The 18,961-nt window shown below is 44.5% G+C and overlaps 1 protein-coding gene across 4 annotated transcripts in view; it reads left to right on the forward strand.

Moving 5' to 3' along the window:
* The window catches only part of LOC106579675 (TGF-beta receptor type-1), a 79,102-nt gene extending 60,802 nt beyond the window's left edge, over positions 1-18,300 (forward strand). For 2 of the 4 annotated variants that reach the window (XM_014159802.3, XM_014159805.3), the window contains 4 exons: positions 4,337-4,493; positions 9,288-9,412; positions 10,937-11,067; positions 16,881-18,300. In XM_014159802.3, coding sequence (XP_014015277.1) covers positions 4,337-4,493; positions 9,288-9,412; positions 10,937-11,067; positions 16,881-17,006 — 539 coding nt within the window. In that variant the 3' untranslated portion in view covers positions 17,007-18,300. The remainder of the gene's footprint in view (positions 1-4,336; positions 4,494-9,287; positions 9,413-10,936; positions 11,068-16,880) is intronic. The other 2 variants (XM_014159803.3, XM_014159804.3) reach the window with 2 other exon arrangements.
* Positions 18,301-18,961: the final 661 nt, after the last annotated feature.

Genomic DNA, 18,961 nt, shown 5'->3' on the forward strand with positions numbered 1-18,961 from the left:
CTCATTACTTTGTTGAAGCATCCTTGACAGCAATTGCAGCCTCGAGTCTTGAGTATGACACTACAAGCTTGGCACACCTGTATTTGGGGAGTTTCTCCCAGCTCTGTCAGGTTGGATGGGGAGCGTCGCTGCACAGCTATTTTCACGTCTCTCCAGAGATGTTTTGTCCGTTCATCTTTCCCTCAATCCTGACTAGTCTCCAGTCCCTGCCGCTGAAAAACATCCCCACAGCATGATGCTGCCACCACCATGCTTCACCGTAGGGATGGTGCCAGGTTCAATCTTGGTTTCATCAGACCAGAGCAAACTCCAAGCGGGCATTCATGTGCCTTTTCCAGAGGAGTGGCTTCCGGCTGGCCAGAAGAACTCTGGAGCTCTGTCAGAGTGACCATCAGGTTCTTGGTCACCGCCCTGACCAAGGCCCTTCTCCCCCGATTGCTCAGTTTGGCCAGGCGGCCAGCTCAAAGAAGAGTCTTGGTGGTTCCAAACTTCTTCCATTTAAGAATGATTGAGGCCACTGTGTTCTTGGACCTGCAGATTTTTTTTGGTACCCTTCCCCAGATCTGTGCCTCGACACAATCCTGTCTCGGAGCTCTACGGACAATTCCTTCGACCTAATGGCTTGGTTTTCGTTCTGACATGCACTGTGAACTGTGGAACCTTATATAGACAGGTGTGTGCCTTTCCAAATCATGTCTAATCAATTGAATTTACCACAGGTGGACTCCAATCAAGTTGTAGAAACATCTCAAGGATGATCAATGGAAACAGGATGCACATGAGCTCAATTTCGAGTCTCATAGCAAAGGGTCTGAATACTTATGTAAATAAGGTATTTCAGTTTCTTATTTTTAATACATTTGCAAAATGTCTGAACCTGTTTTTCACATGTTAGAATGAGGAAGGGGTCTGAATACTTTCCGAATGCACTGTGTATGAATGGCCTGCATATCGGTATTCACCGATATTACAATTTTGCGGCTTTTAAGCATTCTAGTACAGTTAAATTGTTTGAAACACACACACACATACACTGACCAAAAAGTAATTTTGTTGGCATTTAAGTATGTCCTCATTACCAGTCAAACTTCATCAAAACCTTTCTTTCTTTCACTTACTTGCTGTACGGTTTTCGTTGTTCATTTGTTCAGTCACAACCAGGTTTTCATCATACATGTCAAGCAGTAAAGTTTCAGCTCTGTCTGTCCGTGGCCTCTCTTCCTCAGTGTGCACTGTCACGGTGTCCATTTCCATCTTGTCCAGCTGTGTCTGTAACATTTCACGTAAACCCTGTTCCTTGTCTACATCTACATTTGAAGTAGCGGTCCTAGTACCTAGCATCGAGCATGGTGGCGACACAGTAGAGGCTCAGAGAGAATGCCACCGAATCGCCTCTGCTAGAGTACTTTTCCAACCCCACGGTCTGTGTTGAGCAGGTGTTTCAATGCCATGACAGAGGATATCACATCTGCTGCTGACACAGTTGAGCTTATTTATCCAGTCAGTTGTTTGATTGGAGCTAGGAGTGTTTTCAAGTTTCAAACATGTTCTCAAATGCCATTTAAAATAGCAGCAGCGGTATGAGAACCAGCACATTCTTGAGCATGCAATATGGCTTTCCTCAGTACGAAATCCTCGTCAACCCTCTGTGCTGTCAGACTCCGCATGCTCATGGGGCTGATATTGCTGGTCCAAATGTCAGTCGTGAAGCTAATAGCAGTGACGCCCATAGCAAGTAGCTCATGGGTGTGTTTCAACAATACTGTGTAACTCCGGCAGTGGAACATCTGGAAAAATAGAGCCTACTTGGTAGTGTGTACCGGTTCTCGACCAGTCGGCGAAAGCCAACATCATCCACGACAGAGAACGGTTGATTGAAATCCATTATCTTGGTGTTAATAATAATTACATAACCAACGTTCTCTAGTAATACTAGTCCAGAGCGAATAGGGTTTATGATATGTAAAACCATACACTGGTGTATAAAACATTATGAACTCTTTCCATGACATAGACTGACCAGGTGAATCCAGGTTTAAGCTATGATCCCTTATTGATGTCACCTGTTAAATACACTTCAATCAGTGTAGATGAAGGGGAGGAGACAGGATGAAGAGGGATTTTTAAGCTTTCAGACAATTTAAACATGAATTGTGTTTATGTGCCATTGAGGGGGGGAAGGGGCAAGACGAAAGATTGAAATGCCTTTTGAACGGGATATGGTAGTAGGTGCCAGGTGCGCGGCTTTGTGTCAAGAACTGTAATGCTGCTGGGTTTTTTCACTCAACAGTTTCCGTTGTGTATCAAGAACTGGTCTGTGTGCCCAATATATAAAGGATCAAATCTGGCGGTGGAATAAAAATAGGCTGTGCCATACATATTGCAAAATAGTTGGGAATAGATTTTTGATGTACCGATTCCACGGTACAGGGTGAATGAGTTGATGTATAAAATTATGCAAGATTCAAGACGTCGTGCTTTTTAGCAAAAATTATTGTACAGAATTCTTGACACCAACAAAATGTTGAATATTAGGGGCATACAATTATCGCAGCTCTGCAGATTTTGTTGTGAGGTTACATGATGTTTCATGTTGTTACATGAGGTTACATGTTGTTTCATGTTGTTACATGTTGTTTCATGTTGTTTCATGTTACCTGTTGTTTCATGTTACCTGTTGTTTCATGATGTTACCTGTTGTTTCATGTTACCTGTTGTTTCATGATGTTACCTGTTGTTTCATGATGTTACCTGTTGTTTCATGATGTTACCTGTTGTTTCATGATGTTACCTGTTGTTTCATGATGTTACCTGTTGTTTCATGATGTTACCTGTTGTTACCTGTTGTTTCATGATGTTACCTGTTGTTTCATGATGTTACCTGTTGTTTCATGATGTTACCTGTTGTTTCATGATGTTACCTGTTGTTTCATGATGTTACCTGTTGTTTCATGATGTTACCTGTTGTTTCATGATGTTACCTGTTGTTTCATGATGTTACCTGTTGTTTCATGATGTTACCTGTTGTTTCATGATGTTACCTGTTGTTACCTGTTGTTTCATGATGTTACCTGTTGTTTCATGATGTTACCTGTTGTTTCATGATGTTACCTGTTGTTTCATGATGTTACCTGTTGTTTCATGATGTTACCTGTTGTTTCATGATGTTACCTGTTGTTTCATGATGTTACCTGTTGTTTCATGATGTTACCTGTTGTTTCATGATGTTACCTGTTGTTACCTGTTGTTTCATGATGTTACCTGTTGTTTCATGATGTTACCTGTTGTTTCATGATGTTACCTGTTGTTTCATGATGTTACCTGTTGTTTCATGATGTTACCTGTTGTTTCATGATGTTACCTGTTGTTTCATGATGTTACCTGTTGTTTCATGATGTTACCTGTTGTTTCATGATGTTACCTGTTGTTACCTGTTGTTTCATGATGTTACCTGTTGTTTCATGATGTTACCTGTTGTTTCATGATGTTACCTGATGTTTCATGTTGTTTCATGATGTTACCTGTTGTTTCATGATGTTACCTGTTGTTTCATGATGTTACCTGTTGTTTCATGATGTTACCTGTTGTTTCATGATGTTACCTGTTGTTTCATGATGTTACCTGTTGTTTCATGATGTTACCTGTTGTTTCATGATGTTACCTGTTGTTTCATGATGTTTCATGTTGTTTCATGATGTTACCTGTTGTTTCATGATGTTACCTGTTGTTTCATGATGTTACCTGTTGTTTCATGATGTTACCTGTTGTTTCATGATGTTACCTGTTGTTTCATGATGTTTCATGTTGTTTCATGATGTTACCTGTTGTTTCATGATGTTACCTGTTGTTTCATGATGTTACCTGTTGTTTCATGATGTTACCTGTTGTTTCATGATGTTACCTGTTGTTTCATGATGTTACCTGTTGTTTCATGATGTTACCTGTTGTTTCATGATGTTACCTGTTGTTTCATGATGTTACCTGTTGTTTCATGATGTTTCATGATGTTTCATGATGTTACATGATGTTTAGTGTATAACATCTACAGCACCATATTATGGACTCCATTTTCATATGAAGAAGACACAGCATAATTAAAAATGGTCTTTCAGCTGTCCAGTTCTTTCACATCAGTGTATACGGAAGGAGTAAGAAGAGACTGCTGAGAGGCTCCTCCCTGCCCCCCTCCTCCCTCTTCAACATGTCAAATACAATCATGTTCTTTTGAATCAGTGAGCTCTCGTCTAATGCTTTTTCCTCTCTTTCTCTTCTCTCCTCTTTTCCTCTCTCTCTCTCGCCCTCTCTCTTCCTCAACGCCATATGTCATAAATTCCAGGGAAGCCGGCCATCGCCCACAGGGATCTGAAATCTAAGAACATCCTGGTGAAGAAGAACGGGACGTGCTGCATCGCCGACCTTGGCCTGGCCGTGCGCCACGACTCAGCCACCGACACCATCGACATCGCCCCCAACCACAGAGTGGGGACCAAAAGGTAACTGGATTCCCCCATTCGGGCTCTGTTATGACTGTTATTTGGGATGACAATTTGATAAGAGTGAGCCGCCATGCCGGCTCTTTGATGTGGTCAGTGACAACTTCAAACTACTCCACATTGACCATTGAGCAGGAATCAAAAGGTAACAGGTGGGATCATACCTGCTCCGCGAGCTGTCATTCGCTGTAATGATGTGATGGGAGATGAGAGGTGCCATTCTGGCTCCCACAGCTCATTGTAATGGCTGGAGGTGCCTTGAAGCTGGTTGTCCATTCTGGCTCTAGAGTGCTGCCGAGCCCCCATCCACAGAGTGGGGAAACTCAAAGATAACTGGAGCCCCACGGGGCTGTCATTCCGCCACCTTTGAGCCGTCTTTTGTAGTGACGGGAACCGCCATCTTGGCTCTCACAGCTGCCACTTGCCACCATAGGCAAAAGGTGAAGTTGCAGTGAAACCGGTCATCTTCCCCGGCTCTCCAGAGAGGTGTAGCAGGTATGTAGGGAGGGGAGGAGGAACACGCGGCATGAGTCATGCCATGGAAACGCGGCGCTCATACCAATGGTGCCGTCTCTCCCACCCTGCAGCAGCGTCGATGACATTTCCCCCTTTTCCACCAGACAAGCCTGTGTGTTTGGAACACACACAGGGGATGATGGCCACGCGCACACAGCCGTTCATGCCAGCTGACGCCAGACCTAGCAACATGCGATGTCTTCTATAATTCAACTCCAATAGGAAAAGGAGAACATTGTGTTGACAACCATATCGCTGATTTTACTTCCTTATTGAATAACACCGTCTTGATTCAGTCTTCTGCGGTGTATATCCAGTGTTTTTAATTGCTATATTGTATTTACTTTGCCACCATGGCCTTTTTATTGCCTTTAACACCCTTATCTCACCTCATTTGCTCACATTGTATATAGACTTATTTTTCTACTGTATTATTGACTGTATGTTTGTTTTTACTCCATGTGTAACTCTGTGTTGTTGTATGTTGTCGAACTGCTTTGCTTTATCTTGGCCAGGTCGCAGTTGTAAATGAGAACTTGTTCTCAACTTGCCTACCTGGTTAAACAAAGGTAAATTAAATAAATATCAAGCCTATCGAGCATCCCACCGATCCACGATGTAGATTCTATTCCGGCTGCTGTTATTGACTGGCCGGCTGCCACACAGAGCAGCTGTGTTACAACACTCTGCTGACTACGGAGCATAATGTGTTGTGTAACACAGCTCTGCTGGTATAGAACTGAGGCCCAGCTCATTAATATCTCATGCTATTATTCATAGTTCACATCAGTTGTTGTTGTTGTTGTTGCACTTGTTGGTATCGTGGTCAGCTCTAGGACACGACACCATGTAAAATAACACGCTCAAATGGTAGCAGATTGAATCCTGCCTCCCTTGTCTAAGTGCCCTCGACAAGCATCTGGGAACCTGCTAGCCATTAGCCTAGAGGTGGAACCCTGTGTGACTTGCTTTCTCTGCCTTCATGTCCCCTCTTCCCTTCCTTACCTCTCTTGCTCTCCTCTCCACCCCTCCCTCACTTGCTCTCCTCTCCTCCCCTCCCTCACTTGCTCTCCTCTCCTCCCCTCCCTCTCTTGCTCTCCTCCCCTCCCTCTCTTGCTCTCCTCCCCTCCCTCTCTTGCTCTGCTCTCCTCCCCTCCCTCTCTTGCTCTGCTCTCCTCCCCTCTCCCCTCTCTCTCTCCTCTCCTCCCCTCTCCCCTCTTGCTCTGCTCTCCTCCCCTCTCCCCTCTTGCTCTGCTCTCCTCCCCTCTCCCCTCTCTCTCTCCTCTCCTCCCCTCCCTCTCTTGCTCTCCTCTCCTCCCCTCCCTCTCTTGCTCTGCTCTCCTCCCCTCCCTCTCTTGCTCTCCTCTCCTCCCCTCCCTCTCTTGCTCTGCTCTCCTCCCCTCCCTCTCTTGCTCTCCTCTCCTCCCCTCCCTCTCTTGCTCTCCTCCCCTCCCTCTCTTGCTCTGCTCTCCACCCCTCCCTCTCTTGCTCTGCTCTCCTCCCCTCCCTCTCTTGCGCTCCCTCTCCTCTCTCTCTCAATTCAATTCAAAGGGCTTAATTGGCATGGGAAACATATGTTTACATTGCCAAAGCAAATGGAATAGACAGTAAACAAAAGTGAAATAAACTGGGGGAAACATCAGTAAACATTACACTCATTAAACAAACGTTTTAAAAGAATATCAACATTTCAAATGTTATATTATTGGCTAAGTACAGTGTTGTAACAGGTAGTTGAAGTATGAAAGGGAAAATAAACAGATAAATATGGGTTGTGTTTACAGTGTTTGTTTGTTCTCCACTGCATGTCCTTTCTCATGGCAATGGGCCACACATCTTGCTGCTGTGACGGCACACTGCGATATTTACCCTAACAGATATGGGAGTTTTTCAATCTTTTCATTTGTTTTCAAATTCTGTGTTGGTCTATGGGACATTTGTGTCTCTGTGGTTATACATTTGGCAGGAGGTTTCGAAGTGTAGTTTAGTTTCCACCTCCATTTTGTGGGCCGTGGGCACATAGGCAGACCTGGCTCTCGCGAGATGACAGACTATGGCGGCCTCTCTCAATAGCAAGGCTATGCTCACTGAGTGTACATTTTGGTCTCAATAGCAAGGCTATGCTTACCGAGTGTACATTTTGGTCTCTCTCTTGCTCTCCCCCTTCTCCCTGGGCCAGGCGGGTGGTTGTGTGTTTTGGTCCAGGCTGACTCTGTGTGTCTGTCTACCTGGCTGGCCCACTGGAATCTGTGGGGCTTAATTAGGCGGAAGTCTCAGGGACTTTACCCCCCCACTGGAACTGTGGAGGGAGATTAGGCCCAGCGCCGCTAACACCTTTCCTTCCTGTGCCTCCAACTTTCCAGAGGAGTGGGGAGCCCCCTTCCCAAAACATTACCCCCCCCCCCCTCTCATCTCCCGCTAGGAATCTGGGATTTCCCCCTTTACGGAACAAAATGGCCATTAACAGGATTAGAGATGTTGCCCCTGGAGACTGATTTAAGGTCAGTCTAATGATGCAGGTTAGGATCTGGAGAGGGAAACTGATCCTAAATCTGTGCCTAAAGGCCGGGAAACTTCCAAACTGCGGTAGATTAGCTGGCTTCATCTCTAAATGTTAAGGTGGATAGTGTTTCATATCTCTGACATACTGTGTTGGGAAATTGCGCCTGGCTGAGGATGCAATCAGTTTTATTGTAGTTTCTTTTCAAATCTTTTTTTAATTAAAAACTGAGGAACGGTTTTAATTATTTTATGCTTTGGAGTGTTGGGCAAATATTGATTAACTTCTTTAACTACTTTGAGCGTTCTGAATTATAGGACACATCACTGCACTCTATACTCCTCTGTAAACTGGTCATCTCTGTATACCTGTCGCAAGACCCACTGGTTGATGCTTATTTATAAAAGCCTCTTAGGCCTCACTCCCCCCTATCTGAGATATCTACTGCAGCCCTCATCCTCCACATACAACACCCGTTCTGCCAGTCACATTCTGTTAAAGGTTCCCAAAGCACACACATCCCTGGGTCGCTCCTCTTTTCAGTTTGCTGCAGCTAGCGACTGGAACGAGCTGCAATAAACACTCAAACTGGACAATTTTATCTCAGTCTCTTCATTCACAGACTCAATCATGGACACTCTTACTGACAGTTGTGGCTGCTTTGCTTGTTGTCTCTACCTTCTTGCCCTTTGTGCTGTTGTCTGTGCCCAATAATGTTTGTACCATGTTTTCTGCTGCTGCCGTGCTGTGCTGTCATGTCATGTGATGCTGCCTTGCTATGTTGTCGTCTTAGATCTCTATGTAGTGTTGTCTCTCTCGTCCCGATGTGTATTTTTTTAAATCCCAGCCCCCGGTCTCCACAGGAGGCCTTTTGGTAGGCATTGTAAAATAAGAATTTGTTCTTAACCGACTTGCCTAGTTAAGGTTAAATAAAACATGAATTCAAAAGGAATTCACCACCAGATCTAGTAAGGAAGGCATTTCATGGTGTTTATCGTCCGTATGCAACACCTGCTCACGGAATTCAGACATTTTTTTCCCTCCAGTGTGGAAGGTTGTGGATTGGGCTTGTGAAATGAAGGCTTGTGAAATGAAGGCTTGTGAAATGAAGGCTTGTGAAATGAAGGCTTGCGAAATGAACGCTTGTGATTTGTTTGTTTATGGTTTTTACCCTTGTGGGGAATAGGGGCTTCATTTATCAAAGTTTTCCTGGTCGGTATTTCTAAATGTTGAACTTGACGGGAAAGTGTGCGTATGTCCACTCAAACCGTACGTGCGCACAACTTCTGGAAGGTTGATCAATTGTATTGCAAGCAAATAGGTTTATTGATCATTTTGGTGAAGTAGGTGTTTGATGCACGGGAATTATAATAATGGTATTAAAAACCGTCGGCCATGTGTATATGTTGCGTGCGACATTTTGATCAATCCCAATAATTTGTGGCATCCGCAAATCCTAGAATCTCCACATCCGGCAGAATTTAGTAACAAATGTATGCGTTGTTGATAAATGAGGCCCCAGAAGTCCTCACAAGGATAGTAAAACAAGGAAAATTCAAACAAGGGGATATTTTACCAGTCCCCAGACTCCCCTCAAGGATAAAGGCTATTTTAGGCTTACACTTAGGGGTAGAATTAGGGTTAGGTTAAGGGTTTAGGGCAAATACTATATTGAATTGTAATCAATTGTTTGGTCCCCACAAGGATAGTAAAACGTGTGTGTGTGTGTGTGTGTGTACAGTAGTATCTAACCAACATTACTGTCTCTCTCCCTCCAGGTATATGGCACCAGAGGTGCTAGACGACTCGATAAACATGAAGCATTTTGAGTCGTTTAAGAGGGCAGATATCTACGCCATGGGCTTGGTGTTCTGGGAGATAGCCAGTCGATGCTCTCTGGCAGGTACGCCCCCCCCCTGCCTCGTCCTCGGCTCCCCCCCCCCCCCCCCTATAGTCACTCAGTTATACAGTAGATGTACTCTGGCAGGTACGCCCCCCCCCTGCCTCGTCTTGCTCCCCCCCCCCCCCCTATAGTCACTCAGTTATACAGTAGATGTACTCTGGCAGGTACGTGTGTTGGTCCCCCCCCCATAGTCACTCAGTTATACAGTAGCTGTACTCTGGCAGGTACGTGTGTTGGTCCCCCCCCCCCCCCATAGCCTCACTCCCCCCCCCCAGTCCTCAATACAGTAGATGTACTCTGGCAGGTACGTGTGTTGGTCCCCCCCCCCCCCCACCCCCCCTCCCCCCCCCCCCATAGTCACTCAGTTATACAGTAGATGTACTCTGGCAGGTACGTGTGTTGGTCCCCCCCCCCCTATAGTCACTCAGTTATACAGTAGATGTACTCTGGCAGGTACGTGTGTTGGTCCCCCCCCCCTATAGTCACTCAGTTATCAATGTCCCTTGATTTAAATAAAGGTTTAATATATATTTTTAACTTCGGTAGTGGTAATTAATTATTGTTTGCCCCCCTGATAACAACAGTTACTGAATAATATAATAATGGCACATGGCAAGTTTATTCGTTCATTAGCTATTTCTCTGGCTGTATTGAACAAAAATATAAACGTTACGTGCAGGAGGAAATCAGTCAATTGAAGAAAATTCATTAGGCCCTAATCTATGGATTTCACATGACTGGGCAGGGGCGCTGCCATGGGTGGGCCTAGGAGGGCACTTGGGAACCAGGCCCACCCACCAACTTGGGAGCCAGGCCCAGCCAATTTGCAATTTTCCCCACAAAAGGGGTTTATTACAGACAGAAGTACTCCTCAGAACCCCCCTCCCCCCTCAGGCAATCCCACAGGTGAAAAGTCCGGATGTGAAAGTCCTGGGCTGGCATGGTTACATGTGGTCTGCGGTTGTGAGGCAAGTTGGACGTACTGCCAGATTTTCTAAAATGATGTCGGAGGCGGCATATGGTGGAGAAATGAACATTAAGTTATCTGGCAACAGCTCTGGTGGACATTCCTGCAGGCAGCATGCCAATTGCACGCTCCCTCAAAACTTGAAACATCTGTGGCATTGTGTTGTCCGTGGCCTTTTATTGTCCCCAGCACAAGGTGCACCTATGTAACGATCATGCTGTTTATTTATCTTGATATGTCATACCTGTCAGGTGGATGGATTATCTTGGCAAAGAAGCAATGCTCACTAATCTGGATGTAAACAAATGTGTGCAGACATTTTGAGAGAAATAATATTTTTGTGGGTATGGAACATTTCATGTTGCGTTTACAGTTTTGTTCAGTGTAATATATAAAAATCACATACAATTCATTGAAGTATATGAGCTACTTTTGATGTATATTAAGCAGAGGGTAAACACAATTTTCCCTTGAGGAACAATAAAGTTTTGTTTTTTGTATTGCACTCTGTCAGCTATTGTGATGTATTTTAACGCGTCTGACGTGTTTTGCGTCAGGCATCGTTGAAGACTACCAGCTGCCATACCATGACCTGGTGCAGTCAGACCCTTCTGTGGAGGAGATGAGGCGGGTGGTGTGTGATCAGAAGCTACGACCCAACATTCCAAACAGGTGGCAGAGCTGTGAGGTAGGTGACGCACACACATACACATATCTCTCTTTGGTGTTTTAAACCTTTCACATTCCTCGTTCTGAAGTGGGAATCACCTCGTGGGAATGTGTAGCGTCTTCTCTTTGATGCGGCCGTATTAACTTGCCAATTTCTTCAACTGAAAATCCACACCAGAGGATTTCTCTCCAGATAGTCTTTCCGAACTACTGTCTGCCTACTGTATAAACCATGAAAGATCACAGCCCACAAACCTAAAACTCTCCCATGTGTCCATCTATCTCAGTAAGACTCACGTGTCACATAAGCGGCGCACAATTGGCCCAGCGTTGTCCGGGTTAGGGGAGGGTTTGTCCGGGGTAGGCCGTCATTGTAAAATAAGAATTTGTTCTTAATTGACTTGCCAAGTTAAATAAAGGTTACTTCCCACCCTAGGGGAAGTAAGTGTGTTGCAACTCTCCCTCTCTCACCGTCTCAAGTTTTCCCCCTTCACACTCTCATTTTACTTGACACCCTCTGTCTCTTTCGGTCTGTCTCTTTCTCTCTCTTTACGCCCTCTTTCTCGCTTTCTCTTTTGGTCTTTCTCTTTACGCCCTCTTTCTCTCTTTACGCCCTCTTTCTCTTTCTTTCAGTCTCTCTGTCTCTTTCTCTCTCTTTACGCCCTCTTTCTCTCTCTTTACGCCCTCTTTCTGTCTTTCTCTTTACGCCCTCTTTCTCGCTTTCTCTTTTGGTCTTTCTCTCTCTTTACGCCCTCTTTCTCTCTCTTTCGGTCTCTGTCTCTCCCGCCTCCCCCTCCGTTTATTGGTGTCCCTGTTTATTGACTGTAAAAACTGATACGTTAGATTAGAGTCAATCCACAGTAATAAAATCCTGTAATCTAATCTGGTAGCTATGACCTGGCCAAAATAGCTTGCAAGATACTGAGAACTCTGTCCCTGATACCAAAATGACAGTCTAATTGGCATAAATATTAAGATATATTTATGGTTTGACCAGAAAATGCATTTGAGAATCTTGATCTCAAATATCCCTGCTGCCCCCCCCCCCCACCCCACCATACCAAAATGTGTTTTTTTGTAGACACCACAACACAAATATTGAGCATTGTAACAAATCAATGCCAATTGATCACGCTCATACATACAATACAACTAACACAGCATGTCAAGACATTCAACCTGTTGAAACTGTATCTGGTTAACCTCCCTTACATGTATATAGAAACAGTAGGTCTATCTATATACAGTGCATTCGGAATGTATTCAGACGCTTTGACTTTTCCCACATTTTGTTACGTTACAGCCTGATTCTAAAATTGATTAAATTGTTTTTTTCTGATTTAAATTGTTTATTTGGTAGCATTGCCTTTTAAATTATTTAACTTGGGTCAAATGTTACGGGTAGCCTTCCACAAGCTTCCCACAATAAGTTTGGTGAATTTTGGCCCATTCCTCCTGACACAGCTGGTGTAACTGAGTCAGGTTTGTAGGTCTCCTTGCTCACACACGCTTTTTCAGTTCTGCCCACTCATTTTCTATAGGGATTGAGGTCAGGGCTTTGTGATGGCCACTCCAATACCTTGACTTTGTTGTCCTTAAGACGTTTTGCCACAACATTGGAAGTATGCTTGGGGTCATTGTCCATTTGGAAGACCCAGCTTTAACTTCCTGACTGATGTCTTGAGATGTTGCTTTAATATATCAACATAATTGTCCATCCTATTGATGCCATCTATTTTGTGAAGTGCACCAGTCCCTCCTGCAGCAAAGCACCCCCACAACATGATGCTGTTGGGATGGTGTTCTTCGGCTTGCAAGCCTGCACCTTTTTCCTCCAAACATAATGATGGTTATTATGGCCAAACAGTTCTATTTTTGTTTCATCAGACTGGAGGACATTTCTCCAAAAAGTACGATCTTTGTCCTCATGTGCAGTTGCAAAACGTAGTCTGGCTTTTTTATGGCGGTTTGGAGCCGTGGCTTCTTCCTTGCTGAGCGGCCTTTCAGGTTATGTCGATATAGGACTTGTTTTACTGTGGATATAGATACTTTTTTACCTGTTTCCTCCAGCATCTTCACAAGGTCATTTGCTGTTGTTCTGGGATTGATTTGCACTTTTCGCACCAAAGTACGTTCATCTCTAGGAGACAGAACGTGTCTCCTTCCTGAGCGGTATGACGGCTACCTGGTCCCATGGTGTTTATACTTGGGTACTATTCTTTGTACAGATGAACGTGGTACCTTCAGGCATTTGGAAATTGCTCCCAAGGATGAACCAGACTTGTGGAGGTCTACAATTTGTTTTCTGAGGTCTTGGCTGATTTCTTTTGATTTTCATATGATGTCAAGCAAAGAGGCACTGAGTTTGAAGGTAGGCCTTGAAATACAGCCATGACATAATTTTCTGGAATTTTCCAAGCTGTTTAAAGGCACAGTCAACTTAGTGTATGTAAACTTCTGACCCAGTGGAATTGTGATACAGTGAATTATAAGTGAAATAATCTGTCAACAATTGTTGGAAAAATTACTTGTCATGCACAAAGTAGATGTCCTAACTGACTTGCCAAAACTATAGTTTGTTAACAAGAAATTTGTGGAGTGGTTGAAAAATGAGTTTTAATGACTCCAACTTTTGTATGTAAACTTCCGATTTCAACCGTACGTACGTACGTACGTATATACATGCATACATACATACATTCATTACCAGTCAAAAGTTTGGACACCTACTCCTTCAAGTGTTTTTCTTTACTTTTACTAGTTTCTATATTGTACAATAACAGTGAAGACATCAAAACTATGAAATAACACATGGAATCATGTAGTAATCAAAAAATATATTTTAGATTTTAAGTAGTACCCTTTTGATGACAGCTTGGCATTCTCTCAACCAGTTTCACCTGGAATGCTTTTCCAACAGTCTTGAAGGAGTTCCCACATGCTGAGCACTTGTTGGATGCTTTTCTTTCACTCTGCAGTCCAAGTTATCCCAAACCATCTCAATTGGGTTGAGGTTGGATAATTGTAGAGCCCAGGTCATCTTGGTCCAATTTGCCCTTACACAGCCTGGAGGTATGTTTTGGGTCATTGTCCTGTTCAAAAACAGATGACATCCCACTAAGCGCAAACCATATGGGATGGTGCATCGTTGCAAAATGCTGTGGTAGCCATGCTGGTTAATTGTGCCAAGAATTCTAAATAAATCAGACAGTGTCACCAACAAAGCACCATCACACCTCCTCCATGCTTCATGGTGGGAACCACACATGCGGAGATCATCCGTTCACCAACTCTACGTCTCACAAAGATGGTTGGAAACAAAAATGTCAAATTTGGACTCATCAGACCAAAGGACAGATTTCTACCAGTCCAATGTCCATTGCTTGTGTTTTTTTGCCCAAGTCTTTTCTTATTATTGGTGCCCTTTAGTAGTGATCTTTTTTCAGCAATTTGACCGTGAAGGCCTGATTTCATGCAGTCTCCTCTGAACAATTATTGAGATGTGTCTGTTACTTGAACTCTGAAGCATTTATTTAGGCTGGAATCTGAGGCTGGTAACTCTAATGAACTTATCAGCAGAGGTAACTCTGGGTCTTTCTTTCCTGTGGCGGTTCTCATGAGAGTTTCGTCATAGCGCTTCTTGAAAGTTCTTGAAATTTTCCGATTGACTGACTTTCATGTCTTAAAGTAATGATGGACTGTCGTTTCTCTTTGCTTATTTGAGCTGTTCTTGCCATAATATGGACTTCGTCTTTTACCAAATAGGGCTATCTTCTGTATACCAACCCTACCTTGTCACAACACAACTGATTGGCTCAAATGCATTAAGAAGGAAAGAAATTCCACAAATTAACTTTTAACAAGGCACACACACCTGTTTTAATTGAAATTCGTTCCAGGTAACTACCTCATGAAGCTGGTTGAGAGAATGCCAAGAGTGCAAAGCTGTCATCAAGGCAAAGGGTGGCTACTTTGAAGAATCTCAAATATAAAATGTATTTTGATTTGTTTAATCCTTTTTTTGGTTACTACATGATTCCATATGTGTAATTTCATAGTTTTGATGTCTTCACTATTATTCTATAATGTAGAAAATAGTCAAATTAAAGAAACTCTTGAATGAGTAGGCGTGTCGAAACTTATGACTGGTACTGTAAATATTTCAGTCATTTTACGACGACTCTTCTCTCATGGCTGTCATTGAAGGTATCTACGGCTGAGGTGGTTTAATGTGCGAATGGGCAGATGGTGCCTCATCATCCACCGCTCCTTCACAGGTCAGGCCCTAAACACAGATGGGGGGCCCACCTTGGGGCCCAGTCTCCAAACAGACAGTGTTGGTGGGGGGGCCCAGTCTCCAAACAGACAGTGGTGTAGTTTAGCATTATTTCCAGGCGCATGGCCAGAGGTACAGATTACTCTCGTAAGGACTTCTCTTAGGACTTCCTTTGCAGACAGACCATATAGGAAGTGGGCCTGCTTGGGCAGTTTTGGTATTCTGAGAGAGAGACTTTTTTTCAAACCCAGATTCGTCAGTCGAACTGCCAGATGGTGAAGTGTAATTCATCACTCCAGAGAACGCGTTTCAAATGCTCCAGAAGTCCAATGGAGGCAAGTTTTACACCACTCCAGCCGACGCTTGGCATTGCGCATGGTGATCTTAGGCTTGTGTGCGGATGCTCGGCCATGGAAACCCATTTCATGAAGCTCCCAACAAACAGTTCTTGTGCTGACGTTGCTTCCAGAGGCAGTTTGGAACTCTGCAGTGAGTGTTGAAACCGAGAACAGAGGATTTTTACGCGCTACGTGCTTCAGCACTCGACGGTCCTGTTCTGTGAGCTTGTGTGGCTGACCACTTCACGACTGAGCCATTGTTGCTCCTAAACGTTGCCACTTCACAATAACAGTACTTACAGTTGACCGGGGCAGCTCTAGCAGGGCAGAAATTTGACTAATTGACGGTGCCACTTAGAAAGTCACTGAGCTCTTCAGTAAGGCCATTCTACTGCTAATGTCTGTTTATGGAGATTGCGTAGCTGTGTGCTCGATTTTATACACTTGTCAACAACGGGTGTGGCTGAAATAGCCGAATCCACCAATTTTAACAGGTGTCCACATTAAATTAAGGTAACATTTTTTTTAAATATATATATATATTTTTTTATAAATGTCGTGTTTATGCGAATGCTTGAGTAATCATGTTGAACAGTTACTCACAACTGGAGCACATACGAGAGACGCTGATGTGGTCTCTACTGTAGGAGATGTGTTAGAGAGGCCTACTTGTCAGAAGGCTCTGGAGTGGTATTTGTCACACTTAGTTCACTCTGTCTTAATAAGCGCTGGTGGAAATCCCCAAGATTATGTCCTCGACAGGCCTCTGAGAAATGTAGACAAATGATGGGCTGAACACAGACGCTGTTTACAAGGCTGGCAAAAATAATTCTTCAGAGTCTCATTCCAGCTTCCCCCCCCCCCAAAACAAACTGTTACCTTCTTAAACAAGCTTTAGAGGAATGAGCAATTAGTCCTGGTTTTATAGGAGGTAGGTATTGGGTAACCTTGTCTGCCCAATGGTCACATCCTCTCGGGAGTATAAAAGTGGAAACGATTAAAAAAGCCCTGGCCACTCCGCGTTTGATCGAGGGTGTGTGTGTGTGTGACACACACTGGTACATTGCCTCGCTCTGTGGTGCTGGAAATACAAAACCTCACTTTTTTATTTTATTTAATATCATATCCATGATTAAAAGGACTCCTACACATTGCCTCTACATTCCATTTAGTGATGTTTTATCATCCCTAACTCCCTTACTCTCTCCTTCTCTCCAGGCTCTGCGGGTGATGGCTAAGATCATGAGGGAGTGCTGGTACGCCAACGGAGCCGCCCGCCTCACAGCGCTGCGCATCAAGAAGACCCTGTCCCAGCTCAGCCAATCAGAGGGCATCAAGATGTAGACCTTTCCTTAGTCTTATTATATTATTCTGAATATTATTATTTTTCATTACCATCATTAGTTCTCTTCATGCTGCTCCTCCTCTTGGTTTGAAAGGGGAAGCGATGCAGCATGGTGAAGTTTTACTCTGATACCCCCCCCCCCCCCCAACCCCTCTCTAAACGCGGTCATCTTTAGATTTGTCGCCGTGCCGACTGGCGCGATTTTCTGTCTCATAGAGGTGGATGGATCTGGTGGAGGGATGTTGTCAGAGAGTGTTGGGAGAGAAGTGGTATGACTGGGTGCTAAAGCTGTCCCCACTACACACCACCACCAACCTGTGTCAGTTCAGACCCCACCCCCTGGCCTCACGATTGGTGGGATCTCCTCACCCAGTGCTCGTGAAGGACCTATAACAGTGATTACAGACAGCCGTAGTCCCGCCCTGCCACAGACCCATCTGCAAACCGGAGGAAAGGATCATCAAAACACCACCCAGAAACCCCCAGGTTTCATGACTACTGGTCATAACATTCAGGTGTCAATGCCTCCATTAAACAAGTGTTACATTCTGTCACTGGCTGCGGTGGCTCGAACTCGACAAGAACCGCCTTTGAAAAAGACTGAACAAACAAACTTTCGTTTTATTTAGGACCATCTGGTACTTATTAACAATAATTTTATTGTAGTTATTTGTGTGTGTTGCCATGGAGAGATGCTGGTGTGCTGTGGACTCGTCTCTCCAGAGCATGTCACACCGTGTGTTTATCCCTTTTCTCTCTATGTATCACAGTACCGAGGGACTACAGGTCTGTTTAATTTATTTGTTTAGATTGTTTGCAACAAAAAAAACAAGCTGGACATGACCTCATTCAGTCTCCAACCAACCGGACATGACCTCAGTCAGTCTCCAACCAACCGGACATGACCTCAATCAGTCTCCAACCAACCGGACATGACCTCAGTCAGTCTCCAACCAACCGGACATGACCTCAGTCAGTCTCCAACCAACCGGACATGACCTCATTCAGTCTTGGCGAACATGCTATGACATATGCAATATAGATAGTGTATCTATTTTAAATACTCTGTTCTGCTGCTACAACATCAACTACAACAGCTCCACAGTCGCCACCATGCCTTCCAAGCCAGGTGTTAACTGGTGCCACTGCTTTAAACCAACCCCTTCAACCCTCATGTTGGTGTGTGTGTGTGTGTGTGTGTGTGTGTGTGTGTGTGTGTGTGTGTGTGTGTGTGTGTGTGTGTGTGTGTGTGTGTGTGTGTGTGTGTGTGTGTGTGTGTGTGTGTGTGTGTGTGTGTGTGTGTGTGTGTGTGTGTGTGTGTGGTGTGAGATTGTGTGTGAGATTGTGTGTGAGATTGTGTGTGAGATTGTATGGAGTATTGACAGAAGCCCTCAGCTGGAGGAGCAGCATGGAGTAAACCCTCTCAGAGCTGGAGGAGCAGCATGGCGTAAACCCTCTCTGAGCTGGAGGAGCAGCATGGAGTAAACCCTCTCAGAGCTGGAGGAGCAGCATGGAGTAAACCCTCTCAGAGCTGGAGGAGCAGCATGGCGTAAACCCTCTCAGAGCTGGAGGAGCAGCATGGAGTAAACCCTCTCAGAGCTGGAGGAGCAGCATGGAGTAAACCCTCTCAGAGCTGGAGGAGCAGCATGGAGTAAACCCTCTCAGAGCTGGAGGAGCAGCATGGAGTAAACCCTCTCAGAGCTGGAGGAGCAGCATGGAGTAAACCCTCCTATGCAAATGGTAGGACGTGACCTCGCCACGCTGCCTGGGGCAGCCACAACGGCAGCCACAACACCAACTTGTTGGTGCCATCTACTCAAGGGATGTCTCTCTCCCTTCCCGTCTTCTCTCTGTCTCTTTCTACTGTATATGGGAGAGCTCTAATGACTCACTGAATACCAGACTGATAGGGGTGTTAGTACTACCCACTGGACTACACTACGACCCCCCCCCT

Source organism: Salmo salar, chromosome 19 (assembly GCF_965601325.2).
Source record: "Salmo salar chromosome 19, fSalSal1, whole genome shotgun sequence".
Classification (NCBI taxonomy): domain Eukaryota; kingdom Metazoa; phylum Chordata; class Actinopteri; order Salmoniformes; family Salmonidae; genus Salmo; species Salmo salar.